This window comes from Ovis aries, chromosome 2, assembly GCF_016772045.2.
Source record: "Ovis aries strain OAR_USU_Benz2616 breed Rambouillet chromosome 2, ARS-UI_Ramb_v3.0, whole genome shotgun sequence".
NCBI classification, from domain to species: Eukaryota; Metazoa; Chordata; class Mammalia; order Artiodactyla; family Bovidae; genus Ovis; species Ovis aries.
In genome coordinates, this window is record NC_056055.1 from 28,902,821 (window position 1) to 28,925,051 (window position 22,231).

Below are 22,231 nucleotides of genomic sequence, written 5' to 3' on the forward strand. Positions count from 1 at the left end.
GTCCCTGAGATTCTCCAGGCAAGAACACTGGAGTGGGTTGCCATTTCCTTCACTCAGCCACAAAAAATTATGAAATAATGCCATTTGCAGCAATATGGATGCAACTAGAGATTATCATAATACTAAGTGTAGTAAGTCAGAATGAGAAAGTCAAATACCACACGATATCATTTATATGTGGGAACTAAAATATGGCACAAGTGGACCTATCTACAAAACAGAAACAGACTCACAAGCATAAAGAACAGACTTGCAGTTGCCAAGTGGGAGACGGGAGGGAAAGGTGCCAGCAGCCAGCACAGGAGATCCCACCCATGACAAGGTCATGTGGAAGAGACCTGACGAGCAAGGCCAATCAGGACTCGAGGGACCCCGTGGACTTGCTCGAGCATCTACCCCAAAACCAGAATCTGTCTGTCTTACTATTTTGTGCCTTTCACCAACTCTTCTGACATTTCCAGGGGGCTATCCCTGACCACCTTTCTCTGGAGAAAATCAACTAAGGGCTCTAGCTAATAAGTCTCTTGGGCATGAAAGGAGTATTTCAATTCAAACCCCCCTGTTAGCATTCTAGCTTGCCTGGCAGGTTTATCCAGACTCTTAAAGCTACACATGTGATTATTCACAGCCTCCCAACTGTGAGAGGCACAGGAAGCCTAAAACATTCTAAAAATATAGAGCCTTTCAAAGAGTCAAAAGCTATTAGAGTAGTGTTGGTGTAGGATTTCACTGTTTAGCCAATGCTTGCTGCTAAGTTCCCATATCTCTTATCCACTGTGCACCTGGGAGTGCAATAGTTAATGTAGTTGGAATTTAAGAAAAACAAGCAATAGCCTTGGAATTAACCACATCAGACCTTTGAGATAATTGGTTCTTTCTTTGTTATAACTCACTGCATCTTTGCTCCATGAGAAATGTAACTCTGTTTAATACTTTCTGAGGCTGACATAGATTAGAAATATAAAGAAAAAACATTTCAAGGGAAAATAAGTTTTCTGGCTGAGCAGCCTTTATCAAAAGAGGGTCATAAAATGTCCACAGGCCTCCAAGGCCAGAAGATAATGTACACAGCATTGTTTATGGGAAAGGTATGCAGAAAAAATCCTGGTTTCGATAAAGACAAAACAGATGTAATGTTTGGGCTGACTCTGTATGACTTTGCATCTTTCATTTCCCTCTATGTACAAGTCAAGGTATAAAAGCTTCCCTGAAAAATAAAGTGACGGACCAGGACCAGTTTCCACGAAAGCCTGGCTCCCCCGTGTCTTTCTTTTTTTCTCTCTCTTACTTTCTTTTTCAGGCTGATCCCTTAGAGCACAGAGGCTCTCTGCGTTCACTTTCCTGCCTGGGCTTCTAAGATCTGAACGGGAAGGCACTCTGCATCTTCACTCCCTCGGGAGACCAGGAGGGCGCCTGCGGCCTGCGTGAACAGAGCAAGTCCCTTGTCTGGGACTTTATTGGCTTTCTGCGTAAACCAAGGAATATCGGCTTCTCTTCTTTCCTCTCTCATTCATTCACTCATTCATTCACCAATGCTGTCACACTTCGGATACCCTGGATCCAACCGGGGCAGGACCCTGGCAGAAAGGAATGGACTAGGAGTTGGTTAGTAGATGCAAATGACAAGATCCTAATGCATAGCACAGATAACTATATTCAATACCCCATGATAAACCATAATGGAAAAGAATATAAAAAAGAATGCATATATGTATATAATGTGTTACTTTGCTGTACAGCAGAGATTGGCTTAACACTGTAAATCAACTATATTTCAATTTTTAAAAAAGACTCAATGGACAGGGGTTTAAGAGCAGATTATGGGAAACTGAGATTGACATACACACTGCTGCTGCTGCTGCTGTTGCTGCTGCTGCTGCTGCTGCTGCAGCTAAGTTGCTTCAGTCATGTCCGACTCTGTGTGACCCCATAGATGGCAGCCCATCAGGCTCCCCCGTCCCTGGAATTCTCCAAGCAAGAACACTGGAGTGGGCTGCCATTTCCTTCTCCAATGCATGAAAGTGAAAAGTGAAAGTGAAGTTGCTCAGTCGTGTCTGACTCTTCACGACCCTATGGACTGCAGCCTACCAGGCTCCTCCATCCATGGGATTTTCCAGGCAAGAGTACTGGAGCAGGGTGCCATCGCCTTCTCAGGAGATACACACGACTATATATAAAATGGGCTTCCCAGGTGATACTAGTGCCAATGCAGAAAACGTAAGAGATGTGGGTTTGATCCTTGGGTCAGGAAAATTCCCTGGAGGAGGGCATGGTAACTCACTGTAATATTCTTGCCTGGAGATTCCCATGGACAGAAGAGCCTGGTATTGTAAATCAACTACACTCCAATAATTGTTTTTTAAAAAAGATTAGTCAGAAAATGAAGAAATAATTACTGCACCAAAATACATATCTGAGGAACAATCAGAAATAAGCAGAAAGATATGAAGGGACAGAAAATATAAAGAGTAAGATGGATACAGAAGATAAAAACATAGTATATCCCAAATTCCAGATTGAGAATCAGAGAAAATTAAAACTAAACCACTTCTACAAAAAACGTAAAAAGTTGCAGAGAGGTCCATAATCATGGAAAATCTGAATAATCTATAAAATCATAATCTTTCTTGAGCCCATCAAAGATCTGAATCACAAGGCAACCAAATAAATTAACACTTTTCTTCCTCAAAGGAGAAGCAGGACACATAAACTATTCACCCTTGGTTAAACACAGGGGAGGGAAGGAGCCACCATACAAGTGGGTAACAAGAAATTAGCTAAAATTTCAGTGAATTCTCAAAGGACAATTGTGGGGTGGATGTCATTTTGGAACAGATGGGAACCCCAGGCACAAAAGGACTCCACCAGAAAGATCATGGCAGGAGTCCAACAAGAGCTGCCCTCAGTGGCACAGGCACAAAGAGGTGATCAGCTGCTGCTGGGGTTCAAAATGAAGCCAGAACTTTTCTCTGGTAGGAAGCCAAAACTCTAAATTGCTAAAGAAGGAGCAGGAAAGCAATGCAAAAAAAAAAAAAAAATCCCATTTTTCTAAGGGAGGAATAAAAGTCAAACCCATTTGACCCTGGGGGAAGGGCAGAAAACACTCAGGTTACATAGAGAAAGATCCATTGCTTTGTAAAGAAGGACAGAAATTAAATACCTCTGTTCCATGGGAGGGGTACAAAACCTTTGGGGTACAAGATCCTACACTAAAACCAAGCATAATCCTGTCACCACAGGAGTGGGGGTGGGGAGGACAAGGAACTCTCTCCCACCCAAGACCAACCCCAGACCCAGGCTGAAGAGACCCTGGGTGCACTGGGAAGAGCAGGAAAACCAGTTTTCCCAATCAAATCACTACAGATGGTGACTGCAGCCATGAAATTCAAAGATGCTTACTCCTTGGAAGGAAAGTTATGACCAACCTAGATAGTATATTCAAAAGCAGAGACATTACTTTGCAGACTAAGGTCCGTCTAGTCAAGGCTATGGTTTTTCCTGTGGTCATGTATGGATGTGAGAGTTGGACTGTGAAGAAAGCTGAGCGCTGAAGAATTGATGTGTTTGAACTGTGGTGTTGGAGAAGACTCTTGAGAGTCCCTTGGACTTCAAGGAGATCCAACCAGTTCATTCTGAAGGAGATCAGCCCTGGGATTTCTTTGGAAGGAATGATGCTAAAGCTGAAGCTCCAGTACTTTGGCCACCTCATGCGAAGAGTTGACTCATTGGAAAAGACTCTGATGCTGGGAGGGATTGGGGGCAGGAGGAGAAGGGGACAACTGAGGATGAGATGGCTGGATGGCATCTCATGGACTCGATGGACGTGAGTCTGAATGAACTCTGGGAGTTGGTGATGGACAGGGAGGCCTGGCGTGATGCGATTCATGGGGTCGCAAAGAGTCAGACATGACTGAGCGACTGAACTGAACTGAACTGAAGGTACAGGTCCATAGGATCTGCCCAATACTAAGGATGAACAATTTAATATAGATCTCCCTTTGTTTCCACCATGAGCCTAGCACCAGGTAACAAGCATCAACACCTACTGCTGGAGAGTGTCAAGTGCAGGGAGAAACATTCCCCTCTGAGATACAGATGTATAGGAATTACTAAAAGTTTAGAGTGAAGCTAAAACACTGATGAAAACCTTCCAGCTCCCTAAACTCTATTCCAAACATAAGGGAGAACTAAATTTGAAGTTTAGTTTGAATTCACTGTTGGAAGAATTTGAAATCTTTAGTGACTAAAGTTAATAAAAGAAAGAAAAATCCCAAACCAGCTCAACTGCTGACTACCTTGAATTAAACCCCATACTAACAGCCTGATAAGTGAAATGTGCCCATTTCTGGGCATAAATACTATTTGTCTCAGTCTCTACTGAAATGTCCATCAGTCAATAAAACAATTATGAGACAAATTCAAGAAAAGATGAACTACTGTAGGCAATAGTTCATAGTGACAATAGTAACATAGTGATAGTAATATTATTATTATTAGTTAATGGTAACTAATAGTAATAGTTCTGTAGTCATCAGCATTGAACTCAAAGATGACTCAAATGTTGATAATATCAGATATAGGCTTTAAAATAACTATGACTTAAAATCACAGAGAAAGAATAAGAACAGTGGCTGCTAGGGGTTGGGCAAAGTAGGAAATGGGGAGCTATGTTTAATGGGTATGGAGTTTCAATTTAACAAGATGAAAAGAGTCATGGAGGTGGATAGTGATGATGACTGTATAACATTATGAATGTATTTAATACCACTGAACTGTTGATTTAAATCTGCGAAAGCTCTCTGAATTTTACTAATATCAATTTTCTGGTTTTGATAATATACTACAATTATATAAGATGCTATGACTTTCAGTCTCCTTACTCTCACTGCAACTTCTTGTGAGTCTATAATTATTTCTAAATTCAAAGTTTAAAACATGTAAGAAAGACGAAAATAAGAGTCACAAAATATTTATAATTGCTGAAAGTGCCTAATGGGTTCAGTTCAGTTCAGTTGCTCAGTCATGTCCGACTCTGCGACCCCATGAATTGCAGCACGCCAGGCCTCCCTGTCCATCACCATCTCCCGGAGTTCACTCAAACTCACATTCATCGAGTCAGTGATGCCATCCAGCCATCTCATCCTCTGTCGTCCCCTTTTCCTCCTGCCCCCAATCCCTCCCAGCATCAGAGTCTTTTCCAATGAGTCAACTCTTTGCATGAGGTGGTCAAAGTATTGGAGTTTCAGCTTTAGCATCAGTCCTTCCAATGAACACCCAGGGCTGATCTCCTTCAGAATGAACTGGTTGGATCTCCTTGAAGTCCAAGGGACTCTCAAGAGTCTTCTCCAACACCACAGTTCAAAAGCATCAATTCTTCGGCACTCAGCTTTCATCACAGTCCAACTCTCACATCCATACATGACCACTGGAAAAACCATAGCCTTGACTAGATGGACCTTTGTTGGCAAAGTAATGTAGCTGCAGGTTAATTATGTTATTATTTTTATAGATCCATGTATCCCTCCACTTCTCAAAAGTTTGAGTCAATCCACTTTACTTTTTATTTTTAAATTATTTATTTAATTATGCGGCTTCCCTGGTAGCTCAACTGGTAAAGAATCTGCCTGCAATGCGGGAGACCCTGGTTCAATTCCTGGGTCAGGAAGATCCCCTGGAAAAGGGAATGGATACCCACTCCAGTATTCTGGCCTAGAGAATTCCATGGACTATATAGTCCATGTGGTCGCAAAGAGTCAGACACAACAGAGTGACTTTCACTTTCATTTGTCATTTATTTACGGCTGTGCTGGGTCTTCCTTGCTCTGAAGGCGTTTCTCTAGTTGCAGGGATCAAGAGCTACTCTTCATTGCAGTGTGTAGCCTTCTCATTGCAATGGCTTCTCTTGTGGAGTACTGGCTCTAGGGCACATGGGTTTCATTAGGTGTGATTCCTGGGCCCCAGAGCACATGCTCAACAGTTGTGGTGCACGAGCTCAGCTGCTATACAGCATGTGGGATTTTCCCAAACCAGAACCCATGTCTCTGCTTTGGTAGGCAGATTCTTTACCACTGAGCCAGCAAGGAAGACTCACACCACTTTACTTCTACCAAAGACCTACATTACTACCTCTTCTTGCTAATCAAAAAAAGTCTGAAAAGAATCTTCACTTTTACGAAAAACAGTGAAGAGTGAAAACAGCATTCAGGGTTTGTTTTGCAGCAAGCCAACATGCACCCTGAGCAGCGAGACTGGTACCATCAAGCTCCTTCCCCAGAAATCACACTCAGCATCTCAGCATCAAACTCTGAACTGTGTCTGTGACTATCTGTGCTATATCTTGATTTACTCTGCACATCTATTAGCAAAAACTGTCCAGAGGTAACAGCTTCTTTGCTTTACACTATTTGGCTTACAAAAAGTTTCATAGGAATGCTTTATTTTTGGAAAGCAGTAGGAACCTATATTTGAAAATTTCCATAATAAGACATTAAAGAAAAAAATAACTATGATTAATAGATTAAAAGATCTAGTAAGAAAGCTAGATAATATTCATGAAAAATAGGGAATTTAAGCAGAGAGAAAAAATTAAGAATCAAATGAAAACACTAGAAATAAAAAAAACATTACTTTAGAGATGACAAATCCCTTCAGTGAGCTCATTGCAGACTGGACTTCAGAACTTGAAGATAACATATCAAATGTTTTAACATATAAGTAATCAGAGTTGGAGAGGAAGAAAGAGAACAGGACAGAAAAAGTACCTGAAAAGATATGGCTAGAAATGTTCACATAAACACTCCCTAGAAATAGCACAAACTGTCAAAAAAAATTAATAGATATGAAAGCAGGCAAAAAAATGCACGCATACACAAAAACAATATAGCAGACTTCTTTTCACAACCTATGTACTCCAGTAGACACTGGAAGGATTTCCTTAAAGATGTGTAAGAAAAATTGTCAATCCAATTGTCAAAGGTCAACAATAAATTCCTGGTTTGCCCTCCCATCTTTCAGTTTTCTAAATCCTTTGCAGGATCCTTCAAATCTATTCAACATACATTTTAGAATTCTTCAAGGTTCAGTTTCAGCGCTTTCCCTATTTTCTATATTCTCTCCACAGGCAATCTCATTCTTGCTCAAAGTTTTAACTTTACCCACTGGTAGAAAACCCCAGTGTTTATATCTACTACTTACATCTCTTCTTAGCTGCCTACTTCTTATTTTTACTTTAGTGTTTCAAAGGCAATTATGTTCAACATGTCCAAACTGAAGCCACAATCTCATTTGACATGCTCTTCTTGCAACTTTTCCTATTTCAACAAATGCAATCACCATCATCAAGGAATTATCATTTGTCAGTGATTCCTGACCCCTCTTTTTCAACCAATATCATGCCTATTCAATGGTGCTTCCTAAATATACCCCATCTACCCAGTCCTCTATCCCAATCACCATTAGTCTAGTCCAAACTACAAATTTCTGTTTCCTTGAACTGTTTTAATGGGCTAGTCACTGATCCTCCTTTATCCAATTTTGTACCCCTTAAATCCCATCTCCCTGCAACATCAAGAACAATCCTTTCCCAGATGTCAAAATTTTGCCTCATTCAGGCTCTGTTTAAAATCTTTCCATACCTTCACATTTGTCATAGGACTATGGTCAAGCTCCAAAATCCATAATGTGGACCTTACATACATTGCTAACTGCATCTTATCCCGCACTCCCCCAGTCACTCTGCCCTCCTGTCAGTTGCTCACAGATGTCATGCTCCCCCTTAGCACAGTGCCTACGTACCAGGACCAAAACTGGTGTTATGCTTTTAGAGATAGTTTGATATTTACTTATCAAGAAAAAGAACAGGTAAACTTAAAATTGTAAGCTGAAAGAAATATCTTTATAAAAAGAAGTAAATATCTTACCTCGACACAAATTCACTTAATTCTGAATATTCAGTGGGCTCCATTATTATGCTGAGGTCAGTAATAACAGAAGATAAACTCTCCTTATCCTAAAATAAGAACAAAAAAATAAAGCTTTTTTTTTTGTATCAAAGCACAGTCAACTTTTAAATAAGGAGAAAAAACTACTTTCAAAATACGCCAAATGAAATGTCACTAAGTTATAGGAAAAGTAACCAATAAAAAGTACTGCAAATATGGGTTACTTAAAAAAAAATTTTATTGGAGTACAGTTGGCTTATAATGTTGTGCTAATTTCACATGCACAGCAAAGTGAATCAGTTACGCATACACAGACATCCACATTTTTTTTTAAGATTCTTTCCCAATATAGATCATTATCGAGTACTGAGTAGAATTCCCTGTGCTACAGTCCTTATTAGTTATCCATTTTATATGTAAAATGTCTATACATGCCAAAAAGCTGGCTTAAAATTCAACATTCAAAAAACTAAGACCATGGCATCTGATCCCATCACTTCATGGCAAATAGACAGGGAAAAAATGGAAATAGTGAAAGTCTTTATTTTCTTGGGCTCCAAACTCACTGTGGACAGTGACTGCAACCATGAAATTAAAGGACACTTTTTCTTGGAAGAAAATTTATGACAAATCTAGATAGCATAAACAGTGTATTAAAAAGCAGAGATAGCCTTTGCTAACAAAGGTCCATATAGCCAAAGCTATGTTTTTTTCAGTAGTCATGTATGGATGTGAGAGCTGGACCAAAAAGGAGGCTGAGTGCTAAAGAACTGATGCTTTCAAAAGGTTGTGCTGGAGAAGACTAAGAGTCCCTTAGACAACAAGGAGATTAAACCAGTCAATCTTTAAGGAAATCAATCCTGAATATTTTTTGGAAGGACTGATGCTGAAGTAGGAGTTCCAATCCTTTGGCCACCTGATGCAAAGAAACGACTCATTGGAAAAGACCCTGATGCTGGGAAAGATTGAGGGCAGAAGAACGCGACAGAGAATGAGATGGTTAGATGGTATCACTGACTCAATGGACATGTGTTTAAGCAAACTTTGGGAGATAGTGAAGGACAGAGAAGCCTAGTGTGCAGTCCATGGGTCTGCAAAGAGTCGGACACAACTTAGTGACTGAACAACAACATGTCAATCCCAATCTTCTAATTTATCCCTTTTCCCCTTCCTCTTATTAACCATATGTTTGTTTTTTACATCTGTGACTCTACTTATGTTTTGTAAATAATTTCATTTGTACCATTTTTTTAAGATTCCACATATAAGTGATGTACATTTGTCTTTCTCTATCTGATTTCACTCAGTATGACAATCTCTAGGTCCATCTATGTAACTGCAAATGACATTATTCCCCCTTTTTATGGCTGAGTAATGTTCCACTGTACTGCATCTGCTTGATCCATTCTTCTGTCGATGGACACTGAAGTTGCTTCCATGTCCTGGCTATTGTAATCCGTGCTGCAATGAACACTGGGGTACATTATCCTTTCAAGGATACCACTCTTAATGGCAGAAAGCAAAGAGGAACTAAACAGATTCTTGCTGAGAGTTAATGCTGCTGCTGCTGCTGCTGCTAAGTTGCTTCAGTCGTGTCCGACTCTGTGCGACCCCATAGACAGCAGCCCACCAGGCTCCCCGGTCCCTGGGATTCTCCAGGCAAGAATACTGGAGTGGGTTGCCATTTCCTTCTCCAATGCAGGAAAGTGAAAAGTGAAAGTGAAGTCGCTCAGTTGTGTCTAACTCTTAGCGACCCCATGGACTGCAGCCTACCAGGCTCCTCCACCCATGGGATTTTCCAGGCAAGAGTACTGGATTGGGTTGCCATTGCCTTCTCAAAGGGTTAATAAGGAGAGTGAAAAAGCTGGCTTAAAATCCAGTATGCAAAAAACTAAGATCATGGCATTCCATCCTCTCACTTCATGGTAAACAGATGGGGAAAAAGTGGAAAGAGTGAAACAACAAAGAGCTGGACACAATTTAGTGACTGAACAATAAAAAATCCTTTCAAACCATGTTTTTATTCAGATTTATTCCCAAGAATGGGATCGACAGCTCTATTTTTAGTCTTTTAAGGAACCTCTATACTATTCTCTATAACAGTTGTACTGATTTACATTCCCACCAACAGTGTGAGAGGGTTGCCTTTCTCTACCCACTCTAGCATGTTTTTTGTAGATTTTTTGGTGATGGGTATTCTGACCATCACCAGAATCATCAGTGAGGTGATACCTCACTGTAGTTTTTATTTGTATTTTTCTAATAATTAGTGATGTTGAACAGCATTTCATATGCCTCTTGCTATCTCTAAGTCTTCTTTGGAGAAATGTCTATTTAGATCTTCTGCCTACTTCTTGATTGGGTTGTTCCATGGTTTGGTATTGAGTTGTATGAGCTGTATGTTTATTTCAGAGAGTGATCCCTTGCCAGTTGCTTCATTGGCAAATATCTTCTCCCATTTTGTGGGTTATCTTTTCGTTTATGATTTTCTTTACTGTGCAGAAGGGTTACTTATTTTTTTTAAAAACATTATTTATTTAGTTACTTGGCTGTGCTGGGTGTTCATTGCTGCATGGGCTTTCTCTCTAGTTGCAGTAAGTGGGGGCACGGGTTTCTCACTGAGTTGGCTTCTCTCACTACAGAGCACAGGCTCTAGAGCATTCATGCTATAGTAATTGTGGCACATGGGCTCAGCAGTTGTGGCTCCCCAGCTCTAGAGCACAGACTCAGTAGTTGTGGTATAAACCTTAGCTGTCCCGCAGCATGTGGGATCTTCCCAGGCCAGGGATCAACACTGTGTCCCCTGCACTAGCAGGCAGATTCTTTGCCACTGAGCCACTAGGGAAGATCTGGGTATTTCTTAAAAGAATGCCTCAGATCCTCACTCCAAACCTAAACAAAATGAAAATGAACGCTGAGTGAATTACTTACTTCAATGTAAACACTGAAGCCATAAAATATTAGGAAGAAATATAGACATTTAACTGATTACTGAGTGAGAAAGAACTTTCAATAACAACAACAAAATAGCAAATATGATTACATAAAAATATAAACTATTGATATAAAGTGATATAACTAAAAGAAAAGTAATAAGGAAATTTGTTCTATAAACATGACAAGGAGATATGAAAACTTAAAAGAAAAAGGCAAAGAACATGAACTAAAAACTTAAGAGGTAAATGACAAGTTACGTGGAAAAAAAATGTTCCCTCTGACAGGATAAATATAAATATAAAACAATGAGATGACATGTTAATCTATAACATCATTTTGATAATGCATAACTTAAAAAGTTTATACTCTCTGCCTCAGCAATTTGAATTCTAGTATATCATTGACTCTTTGCAAACCCATGGACTGTAGCCCACCAGGTTTCTCTGTCCATGGGATTTTCCAGGCAAGAATACCGAAGTGGGTTGCTATTTCCTCCTCCAGGGGATAGTCTCAACCCAGGAATCAAACCCTGGTCTCCCGCATTGCAGGCAGATTCTTTACCATCTGCACCAATTTGTATTTTAAAGAAATATGAAATGAAGACAAAGCCTAACAGCTCCTAACTACAAAAATCTAAAACAACACTATTATATACAATAATAAGGATTGTTAAATAGACTGTTAAATATTTTGATGTGCAAAATCAAGGTTTTCTTCTTTAGTAAATTTTCTCATACTATATATTTACCTATCATTTCTGTTTCATTTTTTTGGTTGTTTTTTGGGAAAGTCACACAAATCTTCATTTTGTCTTTCAGATTTTTCTTCTTTTCAGTTGTACTTGTGATTTTTCAAAAGCCTATCCTCCATATTCTATTCCTGCTGCTGCTAAATTGCTTCAGTTGTGTCCAACTCTGTGCAACCCCATAGATGGTAGCCCACCAGGCTCCCCCGTCCCTGGGATCCTCCAGGCAACAATACTGGAGTGGTTTGCCATTTCCTTCTCCAATGCATGAAAGTGAAAAGTGAAAGTGAAGTTGCTCAGTCGTGTCCAACTCCTAGCGACCCCATGGACTGCAGCCCAACAGGCTCCTCTGTCCATGGGATTCGCCAGGCAAGAGTACTGGAGTGGGTTGCCATTGCCTTCTCCTATATTCTGCTCCTAGCTACTCCTAATTTAGCTTTCAGCACTATAGTCATTTTATTCTTCCTTCCTTCCTTTCTCTCAGCTGCCTTTCCCTTTTATTCAGTTTTCTTTGAATGTTTTCATTTGAGAATGTAAACAGTTACAATATAGCATGTTCTTGCATTTCCTAGATTCATTCTTTCCAAGAGACTTTAACTCTATTTTCTAATTCCTTTCATGGCAAAAATCCTAAATGATGATGAACAAACTCTGTACCATCTTTGTGCTGTGTACTCTGTGGATCTTTTTTGTTTATAGGAGTAGATCCAGCAATTTCTGCCATTTCCTAAGGATACAGGATGAGCAGATAAATGAATGACTCTTCCCCATTTGTCTGGGTGTATCTGACTTTTCAGTATTTTCAGCCGCTGTAGAAATGGGTATTAATGGCCTATAATCTTTTAGTTTTTCAGCTGCTCAAGAATATAGTGGAAATTATTAGGAGCAGCTGTAGTTAAAGTAGACTGTGGGCATCTACTACCATATCCAATCAGAAACAAATTTCCAGAATACTCTTACAACTCAAAAATAAAAAGACAAATAACCCAATTAAAAACTGGGCAATGGATCTCAACATACATTTTATCAAAGATGATAATACAAACGGCCAATAAACTTATGAAAAAATGCTCAACATACTAGTCACATCTGGTACTTCCATCTGACCCAGTAATTTTCTGGTGGTGGTGGTTTAGTCACAAAGTTGTGTCCAACTCTTGTGATTCTAAGGACTGTAGCCCACCAGTCTCCTCTGTCCATGTGGTTTCAAGGCTAGAATACTAAACTGAGTTGCTATTTTCTTCTCCAGGGAATTTTCTCAACCCACGGATTGAACCCAAGTCTTCTGCATTGCAGGCAGTCTCCTGCTTAGCAGGTGTATTCTTTACCACTGAGCCACCAAGGAAGCCCCATAGTAATTCTCTACCTAGATATACACAAGAAAAATGAAGCCTATGTCCACCGAAAAACCTGTACGTGAGTAGTTTCAGAAGTGTGATTCATAACAACCAAAAGGAAAAAACAAGCCGCCAAATGTTTCTTAGCTGATGAATGAAGAAACAAAATGTGATATATCCTCACAACACAGCTAGAAAAAAAGAATGAAGTAACAATACATGTGTAACATGAATGAATGAATCCTGAAAATAATGGTGCTAAGTAAAAGAAATTGGCCAAAAAAAGACCAAAAATTATGTAACTCCATTTTTTTATGAAATGCCCAGAATAGGCACATCTATAGAGACAGAAGATATGGATAAGTTAGGTTTGGGCAGAAGGACAAATGAGGAGTGATAAAGAACATGAAGTTTCTCTTTGAGGTAACAAAGTTCTAAACTGGATGTGGTGATGGTTGCACAAATCTGAATAGATTAAAAACTGCTAAATGTATACCTTAAACGGATGAATTATATGGTATGTGAACTACATCTCATATAAAGCTATGATAACCCACACAGACAAAAGAAAAAGAAAGGAAAGGAAAAAATCCCAGAGGAATATCTTGTCTTTGTTTGATTATGCATGTGTGTGTGTTGGATTTTGGCCTTTTACCCACTAGAAAAGGCAAATTATCTTGTCATTATAAAGCCTACGATTTACATGTTTTGGATATTAATACCTTATTAGATATGATTTGCAACTATTTTCTCCCATTCAGCCTTGTCATTTTGTTGATGGTTTCCTTTGCTGTGCAGAAACTTTTTAGTTTCATATAGTTCCACTTGTTTATTTTTGCGTTTGGTGTCAAATCTAAAAAGTCATTGCCAGAGTGATGTCAAGAGGCTTACCACCTATGTTTTCTTCTAGCATTTTTATGGTCTCAGGTCTTGCATTCAAATCTTTAATCTATTTTGAGTTAATATTGTTAATTGTTAACTAGAGTTAGGTTTTGTGTATGATGTAAGAGTGGTCCAGTTTCATTCTTTGGCATGTGGCTATCCAGTTTTCCCAACACCACTTATTGAAGAAACTATTCTTTCCCCATTCTATAGTCTTGGCTCTTTTGACATAAAGTGAAAATGAAAGTCACTCAGTTGTGTCTGACTCTTTGCGAACCCATGGACTCTATAGTCCATGGAATTCTCCAGGCCAGAATACTGGAGTGGGTAGCCTTTCCTTCTCCAGGGGATCTTCCCAACTCAGGAATCGAAACCAGGTCTTCCTCATTGCAGGCGGATTCCTTACCAGCTGAGCCACCAAGGAAGCTCAAGAATACTGGAGTTGGTAGCCTATCCCTTCTTCAGTGGATCTTTCTGACCCAGGAATTGAACCGGGGTCTCCTGCACTGCAGGCGGCTTCTTCACCAACTGAGTTATCAGGGAAGCAGACATAAATTAACTCATATGTATAAGTTTATTTCTTGGATCCTTTATTCTGTTCTATTGACATATGCGTCTGCTTTATGCCAAGACAATATTGATTAGATCTCTATAGCTTTGTAATACAATTTGAAATCAAGATGTGTAATGGTTCCAGGTTTGTTCTTTCCCAAGACTGCTTTGGCTATTTGAGATATTTTGTGCTTCCAAACAAATTGTAGGAGTTTCTTCTAGTTCTGTGAAAAACATATTGGAACTCTGGTAGGCATTGCACTGAATCTTTATATAGCTTTCGGCTGTGCGGACATTTTAACAATGTTAATTCTTCCTATCTACAAGCATGGAATATCCTTCTATTTACTTCTGTTCTAAACTTTCTTTCATCAATGTCTTATAGCTTTCTGTGCATAGGCTTTTCATCTCCTTGGTTAAACTTATTGTATTTTATTCATTGTGAAGCTATTGTAAATGAAATTGTTTCCTTAATTTCTCTGGTAGCTCATTATTAGCGTATAGAAATGCAACAGATTAATTGATTTTGTATCCCACAACTTAACTGAATTTGTTCATTTATTCTAATGGTTTTCTGGTGGGGAGGAAGCCTTTAGGGTTTTCTATAAATAATAACATATATCACCTATGAAATAGTGGCATTGTTACTTCTTTCTGATTTGGATGCCTTTCATTATTATTTAAATTTTATTTATTTATTTTTTGGCTGCACTGGGTCTTCATTGCTGCGTGTGGACTTTCTCTGGTTGCAGCAAGTGGGGGCTATTCTCTAGTTGTGTTGGGTGGTCTTCTCATTGAAGTGACTCCTCCTGCTGCAGAGCACTGGCCCTAGGGCACATGGGCTCAGTAGTTTTGGCTCATGGGTTTAGTTGTTCCGTGGCATACGGAATCTTCCTGAACCAAGGATAGAACCTGTGCCCACTACAGGCGGATTCTTAGCCACTGTGCCACTAGCAAAGTCCTTGTTTAAAAAAATATAACTGATCTGGCTATGACTTCCAATACTGTGTTGGATAAACATGGCAAGAGTAGGCATCGTTTGTCTTATCTGAGATCTTACTGCTAAGTTACTTCAGTCATGTCTGACTCTTTGTGGCCCCACAGACTGTAGCCCCGCCAGGCTTCTCTGTCCATAGGATTCTCTAAGCAAGAATACTGGAGTGGGTTGTCATTTCTTACTCCGGTGAGATCTTACAGGAAGAGTTATTTTCACTGTTGAGCTTACCATATATATCCTTTATTATCTTGAGGTATATTCCTTCTATACTCACTTTGTTGAAATGATTAAATGGTTAAATTTGCTAAATGGTTGTTGACTTTAATCAAATGCTTTTTGCATGTATTAAGATAATCATACTATTTTTTATCCTTCTTTTTTTCTGTTAATGTGGTGTACACATCATTTGCAAATTTTTAACAATTTCTGCACCCCTGAAATAAATTTCACTTGATCATCATGTATGATCCTTTTAATGCATTGTTGAATTTAATTTGTTAATATTTTATTAACGATTTTTGCATCTATGTTCACCAGGGACATTGGGTTATGATTTTCTTCCTTGTGCCCTTGTCTGTTTGGGGTATCAGGGTAATGCTGGCCTTATACAGTGAGTTCAAAGTGCTCTTCCTCTGCTTTTTGGAATAGTTTTAGAAGCACTGGTATTAATTCTTTAATTGTTTGGTACAGTCATCAGTGAAACCATCTGGTCCTGCATTTCAGTTAGTTGGGAGGTTTTAAATTACTGATTCAATCTATTAGTAATTAGTCTGTTCAGATTTTCTATTTCTTCCTGATTCAGCCTTGGAAGATTGTTTTTAGCTGTTTATCCATTTGTTGGTGCATAATTGTTCATAGTAGTCTCTTATGATCCTATGTATTCCTGCGGTAGCAGCTTTAATGACTCCTCTTTCATTTCTGATTTTTAACTCTTTTTTTTTTTTTCTTGGTGAGTCTAACTCAATGTTTATTCAGTTTTGACTATCTTTTCAAATTACCGGCTCTTCGTTTCATTGATCTTTTCTAATGTCTTTTTAGTTTCTATTTCATTTGTTTCTGCTCTGATCTATGTTCAGAGTTTTCCTTGTTTTGGCCACACCACATGGCTTGTGGGGTATTAGTTCCCAGGGATCAAACTCAGGCCCTCTGCAGTGAGAGTGCAGAGTCCTAACCACTAGATCACCGGGCAATTCTGCTGATCTGTGTTATTTATTCCCTTCCTTCTGTTATCTTTGGGTTTCATATCTTTAATTTGATACTGGAATACAGCCGATTAACAATGTTGTGATATTTTCAGGTGGAGAGCAAAGGGACTCAGCCATACTCCCATAAATAATTATTGTAGTTAGTTGTTTTTACTACTTTTTTCTTTTAACCTTTATACTAGCTTTATAAGTGATTAATTCACTACCTATCCTGACCTGTGGCAGTCCATGGGGTCGCAAAGAGTCAAACACAACTTAGCAACTGAACAACAATTATATATTTACATTTACCAGTGAGATTTATACTTTCATGTTTTCCTGTTACCAATTTACTGACCTTTCTTTTCAACTTAAATAAATCCCTTTAACATTTCTCTTAAGGCTGGTTTAGCGGTGATAAACTCCTTTAGCTTTTGCTTATCTGCAAAACTCTTATCTTTCCTTCAATTCTGAATCATAACTTTGCCAAGTCTAATCTTGGTTGGAAATTATTTTCTTTCAGCATGTTGAATACATCCCACCACTCTCCTCTGACCTGCAAAGTTTCTGCTAAAAAACCTGCTGAAAGTCTTTAGGGAGTTCCCTTATATGTAATAATTGTTTTTCTCTTGTTTGTTGCTTTTAAGAGTCTCTTCTTGGTTTCAAATTTTGGTATTTTGATTTTAATGTATCTCTGTGTGGGGTTTTAGGGGGTTTCTCTAACATGGAACTCTCTGGGGTTCCTAGATCTGAAGAACTGTTTTAGGGAAGTTTAGGGAAGTTAAATTGCCACCATTATTCATTCAAGTATGTTTTTGTACCCTTTCTCTTCTCCTTCTGGGATGCCTATAATGTGAAGGTTAGCATACTTCATTTTATCCCATAAATCCCTTAAGCTACCTTCATTTTCACTCTTTTTCCCTCTTGTTGCTTTGATCTGGTGAGTTTCTGTGCCCTGTGTTTGAGTTCACTGATCTTTTATTCTCTCTCATGTTGTCAGCTGTTGAAATTTTCTAACGTATTTTTCAATTCAGTTATTGTATTCTTCAGCTCTGGGACTTCTGTTTGGACCTTATTTTCCATATCTTTGTTGAAATTCTTAATGTCTTCATGCATTCTTTTCTGAGTTTGGTTAGCATCTTTGTGACCATTACTTTGAACTCTTCATCAGGTAAATTACTTATCTCTGCTTCATTAAGGTTTTTTTCCTGAGGGTGTAGCTTGTTCTTTTTTGTTTCAAACTATTACTCTCGTTCTTCATTTTACCTGATTGTCTTTGTTTCTATGCATTAGATGAAACAGCCACCTCTTCAGGTTTGAAGGGCTGGCTCTGTGTGGGAGGTGAACCTTATTGTTCAACCCTGCCATTGTTCTTGGTTGTCTCACATAACTTTGTGATTACCCAAGTTGTCAATTTTATTTTTTATAGCTCCCAGTAGTTGAACTTGTACCAATACAAATATTCTTTTTAATTTAAAAAGTTCCCTATTTTTGGATCATTTTTTCCAGTTCGTTGGGTTCCAGGGAGAGTAGTTACAAAAATACATTCAATTTGTCTCTTACTCCATGAACTGCCACCCATTTGATTTATTGTGCTACATGGACTATGAATGCTAATACATGTTAATTCTAATATTCTTGCAACTCCTCACAAACAGTACAACAACACTAACAACATCAGACAGTAAATCTGGAGAAAAGAGTTGTATGCTCCAATTGCATATGACAAGAAGAACTGTGCCAACGTGGGTAATCATTCAAACATTCTGGGTGTTTCCCTATATAGTAAGAGCGTTGAGCCAGATAATCTATCAGTTTACTTTTGGTCCCAGCATCCTATTTATACGATTTTAGGTCACCTGTGGTTTCTAACACTGTACTACCATGATTTCATAATAACAATATTCTATAAGTAAGACAGATTTATTAGTTAGATTACTTTTAAACTTTCTGATAGCTAAACATCTCCCTCTAGTGGAAATTTTGTTTTTTAAAAATGTTTTAGAACATAAAATATAGCTATTTCTTTACCACTGCTTTTTTTCTATCAGTCTCAACCATAAAAATCTGCCCAACATGTAAAATGGTAAAAGTATTTTAGAAGGCAGTTTGGCACTATCAGTCAAAATTTACACGTACATCTCCTTTAACCTGGCAATTCCACTAGAGATACAGTTCTAAGGTATAGAGAGAAACAGAGTTTTCTTAACATAGCTTGGGACAGCATGCTCTTTCTGTAGCAAATTAGGTAAAACCAAGCAGTTCAAAAGCACCTGCTGCTGCTGCTGCTAAGTCGCTTCAGTCGTGTCTGACTCTGCGCAACCCCACAGACGGCAGCCCACCAGGCTCCCCCGTCCCTGGGATTCTGCAGGCAAGAACACTGGAGTGGGTTGCCATTTCCTTCTCCGATGCATGAAAGTGAAAAGTGAAAGGGTCGCTCAGTCGTGTCCAACTCTTAGTGACCCTATGGACTGAAGCCTACCAGGCTCCTCCGTCTACCTACTTTGAAATGTATATAATAACAACTTATGTCCCTTTAGAGATTCAGTGATTACTGAGTTCTAGGTCTTTCAAATTGTATAAATTGTTCTTCTCTTTAGATTTTTTTCCCTGCATCTCCTGAAGTATATGGGACAGAAACTGCTGGTAGTCCCCAGTATGTGGACTTCTTTCTTGCTCCAATTTTTCCATTGGCCACATGACCATGCATAATGAAGACTAAATTTCCAGCCTCCCCTGCACTTATTTATTGGCCATTAGAACGCAGGTGAAAATGATGGGTATTACAATTTCTAAAAAATGCTGTTCAATGGAAAAGGTGAGCCCCTGTTTGCCCAGCCCTTTCCCAATGTCTGAAATGCTGAAGTGATAACTGCACCATAATGTGGCAGCCACGTGGGTGATGGCAGAGCCTGATGATCATAAAACCACCATATTAGCCCTTGAAAACGGATCTTGCAATTTTGTTTAAGCAACAGAGAAATAAACTTCTAGTATTCTGAATCTTCCTTTTTATTAAATTTTCTATTATATGGAGCACAACTAATTTTAATTCGTTACACATATGAGCATATGAGTGTAACTGCAGGCCATTACAAAATGATTCCAAATTTTTAATCATTCTTTGGTAGTATGAGGATCAGAATATTAGCTTAAAGTACTGTTGATAGGGGGGTGAGGTCTGGGCTGGTGTCACTACTGTCTGGTAGGAGGTAGGGAGTATAGCCACTATAGTATGGGTAGCAGGCCCTGTATGGCAGGCCCCACATGGCTCTGGTCCTGTCTATGTGACTTCATGGTGGATACCCAGGACCATTCAAGTCAAGCCACTATGGGAACTGCAGTATCAGTTCTTGCTAGGAATGCCTCTGGTCAAATAATAGCCATTCTTCAGAAGCACATCACATTATTTTTAAAAATGTCCCTAAATTAAAACCTTATGTGTGATCTGACTTCTGATGTGATCAAATTGCCACTTGATGGTTTCCTTCAAAGGATTAAAGTCACCACAAGTATGCAACTTCAACAAAATGAAATTAAAACATTCTATTCTATTTTCTCTCTCTCAGACTAAAGCCCCACTAATGAGTATACCAATCAACTTTTGGCCACAGCCTATCCTGGAATGTACAGCTGCACCAAGTGGGTTGTTCATCTCAACTTCAGAGTATCGCCTTTTATCCAACTGGACTCATGTACAGCTTCCCATACATGTCCCTTGGACTGCAAGGGGATCAAACCAGTCAATCCTAAAGGAAATCAACCCTGAATATCCACTGGAAGGACTGATGCTGAAGCTGAAGTTCCAATATGTTGGCCACTTGAGGCAAAGAGCCTACTCATTAGAAAAGACCCTTATGCTGGTAAAGGTTGAAGGCAGGAGGAGAAGGGGATGACAGAGGATGAGATGGCTGGATGGCATTACCAACTCAATGGACATGAGTTTGAGCAAACTCCAGGAGATGACGAAGGACAGGGAAGCCTGGTGCGCTGCAGTCCACAAGGTTGCAAAGAGTCAGACATGACTGAGTGACTGAACAACAACAACTTCCCAAGGATGAGCCTAATTTTACCAGCAATCTGGCTTCTCTCCAGATAACCCAGGAAGTGACTATAAAAAAGTGAATAACAATGGAAGAAAAAGCCTGTAGAAGCCCAAGGCTGCTATTAGGTTGATACAAAAGTAACTGAAGTTCCAGACCGCGAATTTTAAATCATTATAACTAGGCTCAACAACATCTTTATTAATCAAAATAGGAACCATTACAATCAAAACATTTTTACCAATGAGAAATAAGCTTGTTTATTCCTGTAGCATAAAAATTCACTCTTTGGGATTCAACAAACTCTTGGAAAGCATCTTCTGCCTCCCGCTGGGTATGGTAACATCTTCCCTGCCAAAAGTTGCTGAGATGCTTTGAGAAGGTAGTAGTCAGTTGACAAGAGGTCAGGTGAATATGGCAGATGAGGCAAAAGTTCGTAGTCTGATTCGTTCAACTTCTGAAGCATTGGTTGTACAACATGGATTCAGGCATTGTTGTGGAGCAGAATTGGACCCATTCTGTTGATCAATATTGGCTTCATGTGTTGCAGTTTTTGGTGCATCTCATCCATTTGCTGAGCATATTTCTCTGATGCAATGGTTTTGCTGAGATTTAGAAAGCAGGAGTTGATCAGATGGGCAGCAGACCACCAAACAGTGACCATGACTTTTTTCTGGTGCAAGTTTGCCTTGGGAAGTGCTTTGGTGCTTCTTCTCAGTCCAACCACTGAGCTGGTCACTGTCAGTTGTTGTATAAAATCCACTTTTTAATCACACATCACAATCTAATTGAAAAATGGTTCACTGTTGTTGCACAGAATAAGCTAAGATGACATTTCAAACCAATGGTTTTTAAATTTTCGGTCAGCTCATGAGGCATTCACTTACTGAGCTTTTCCACCTTTACAATTTGCTTTGAATGCGAAATGACCACCGAATGGTTGACATTGAGTTCTTTGTCAATTTCTCATGTAGTTGTAAGAGGGTCAACTTCGATGACTGCTCTCAGTTGGTCATTGTCAACCTACGATGGCCAGCTAGTAGGCTCCTCATTTTCAAGGCTCTCATCTCCTTTGCAAAACTTCTTGAACCACCACTGCACTGTATGCTCGTTAGCAGTTCTGGGCCAAATGTGTTACTGATGTTATGAATTGCCTCTTCTGCTTTACGACCATTTTTAATGTAAATAAAAAAACTCCTCAAATTTGCTTTTTGTCTAATATCATTTCTATAGTCTAAAATAAATATAAAATAAACAGCAAGTAATAAGTAATTATCAAAGAAACATAAAGTGAGAAATGCACATTAAAATGATGTATAAAATAACCATATTTAAGAATGCATTCCAATATCAAGCAGCAAAGTTCAACAATGCAAAACTGCAATTACTTTTGCACCAACCTAATAGGATGTCCCTGAGCAGTTTCCTGGACATGTATACACTGATAGTGCAGATGTTTTAAGACACAGAACTAGGTCTCAGAGCTCTGATTCTACCAACCTGACACAATCTATAGGCCTGACCATTAATGGAGGCAAGAAAGCAAGTAAGCATTTGGTATATTACCACTCTTGAGCTTAGGATCACACTAGCCAGAAAGAAAAGGCAGTTGGT

General features: G+C 39.1%; 1 protein-coding gene across 1 annotated transcript in view; it reads right to left on the reverse strand.

Moving 5' to 3' along the window:
• Positions 1 to 22,231, reverse strand: part of CENPP (centromere protein P) — a 239,547-nt gene that overhangs the window by 189,201 nt on the left and 28,115 nt on the right. Inside the window, exon 4 of the mRNA XM_004004078.6 lies at positions 7,920 to 8,008. Within this exon, the coding sequence (XP_004004127.1) occupies positions 7,920 to 8,008 (89 nt within the window). The remainder of the gene's footprint in view (positions 1 to 7,919; positions 8,009 to 22,231) is intronic.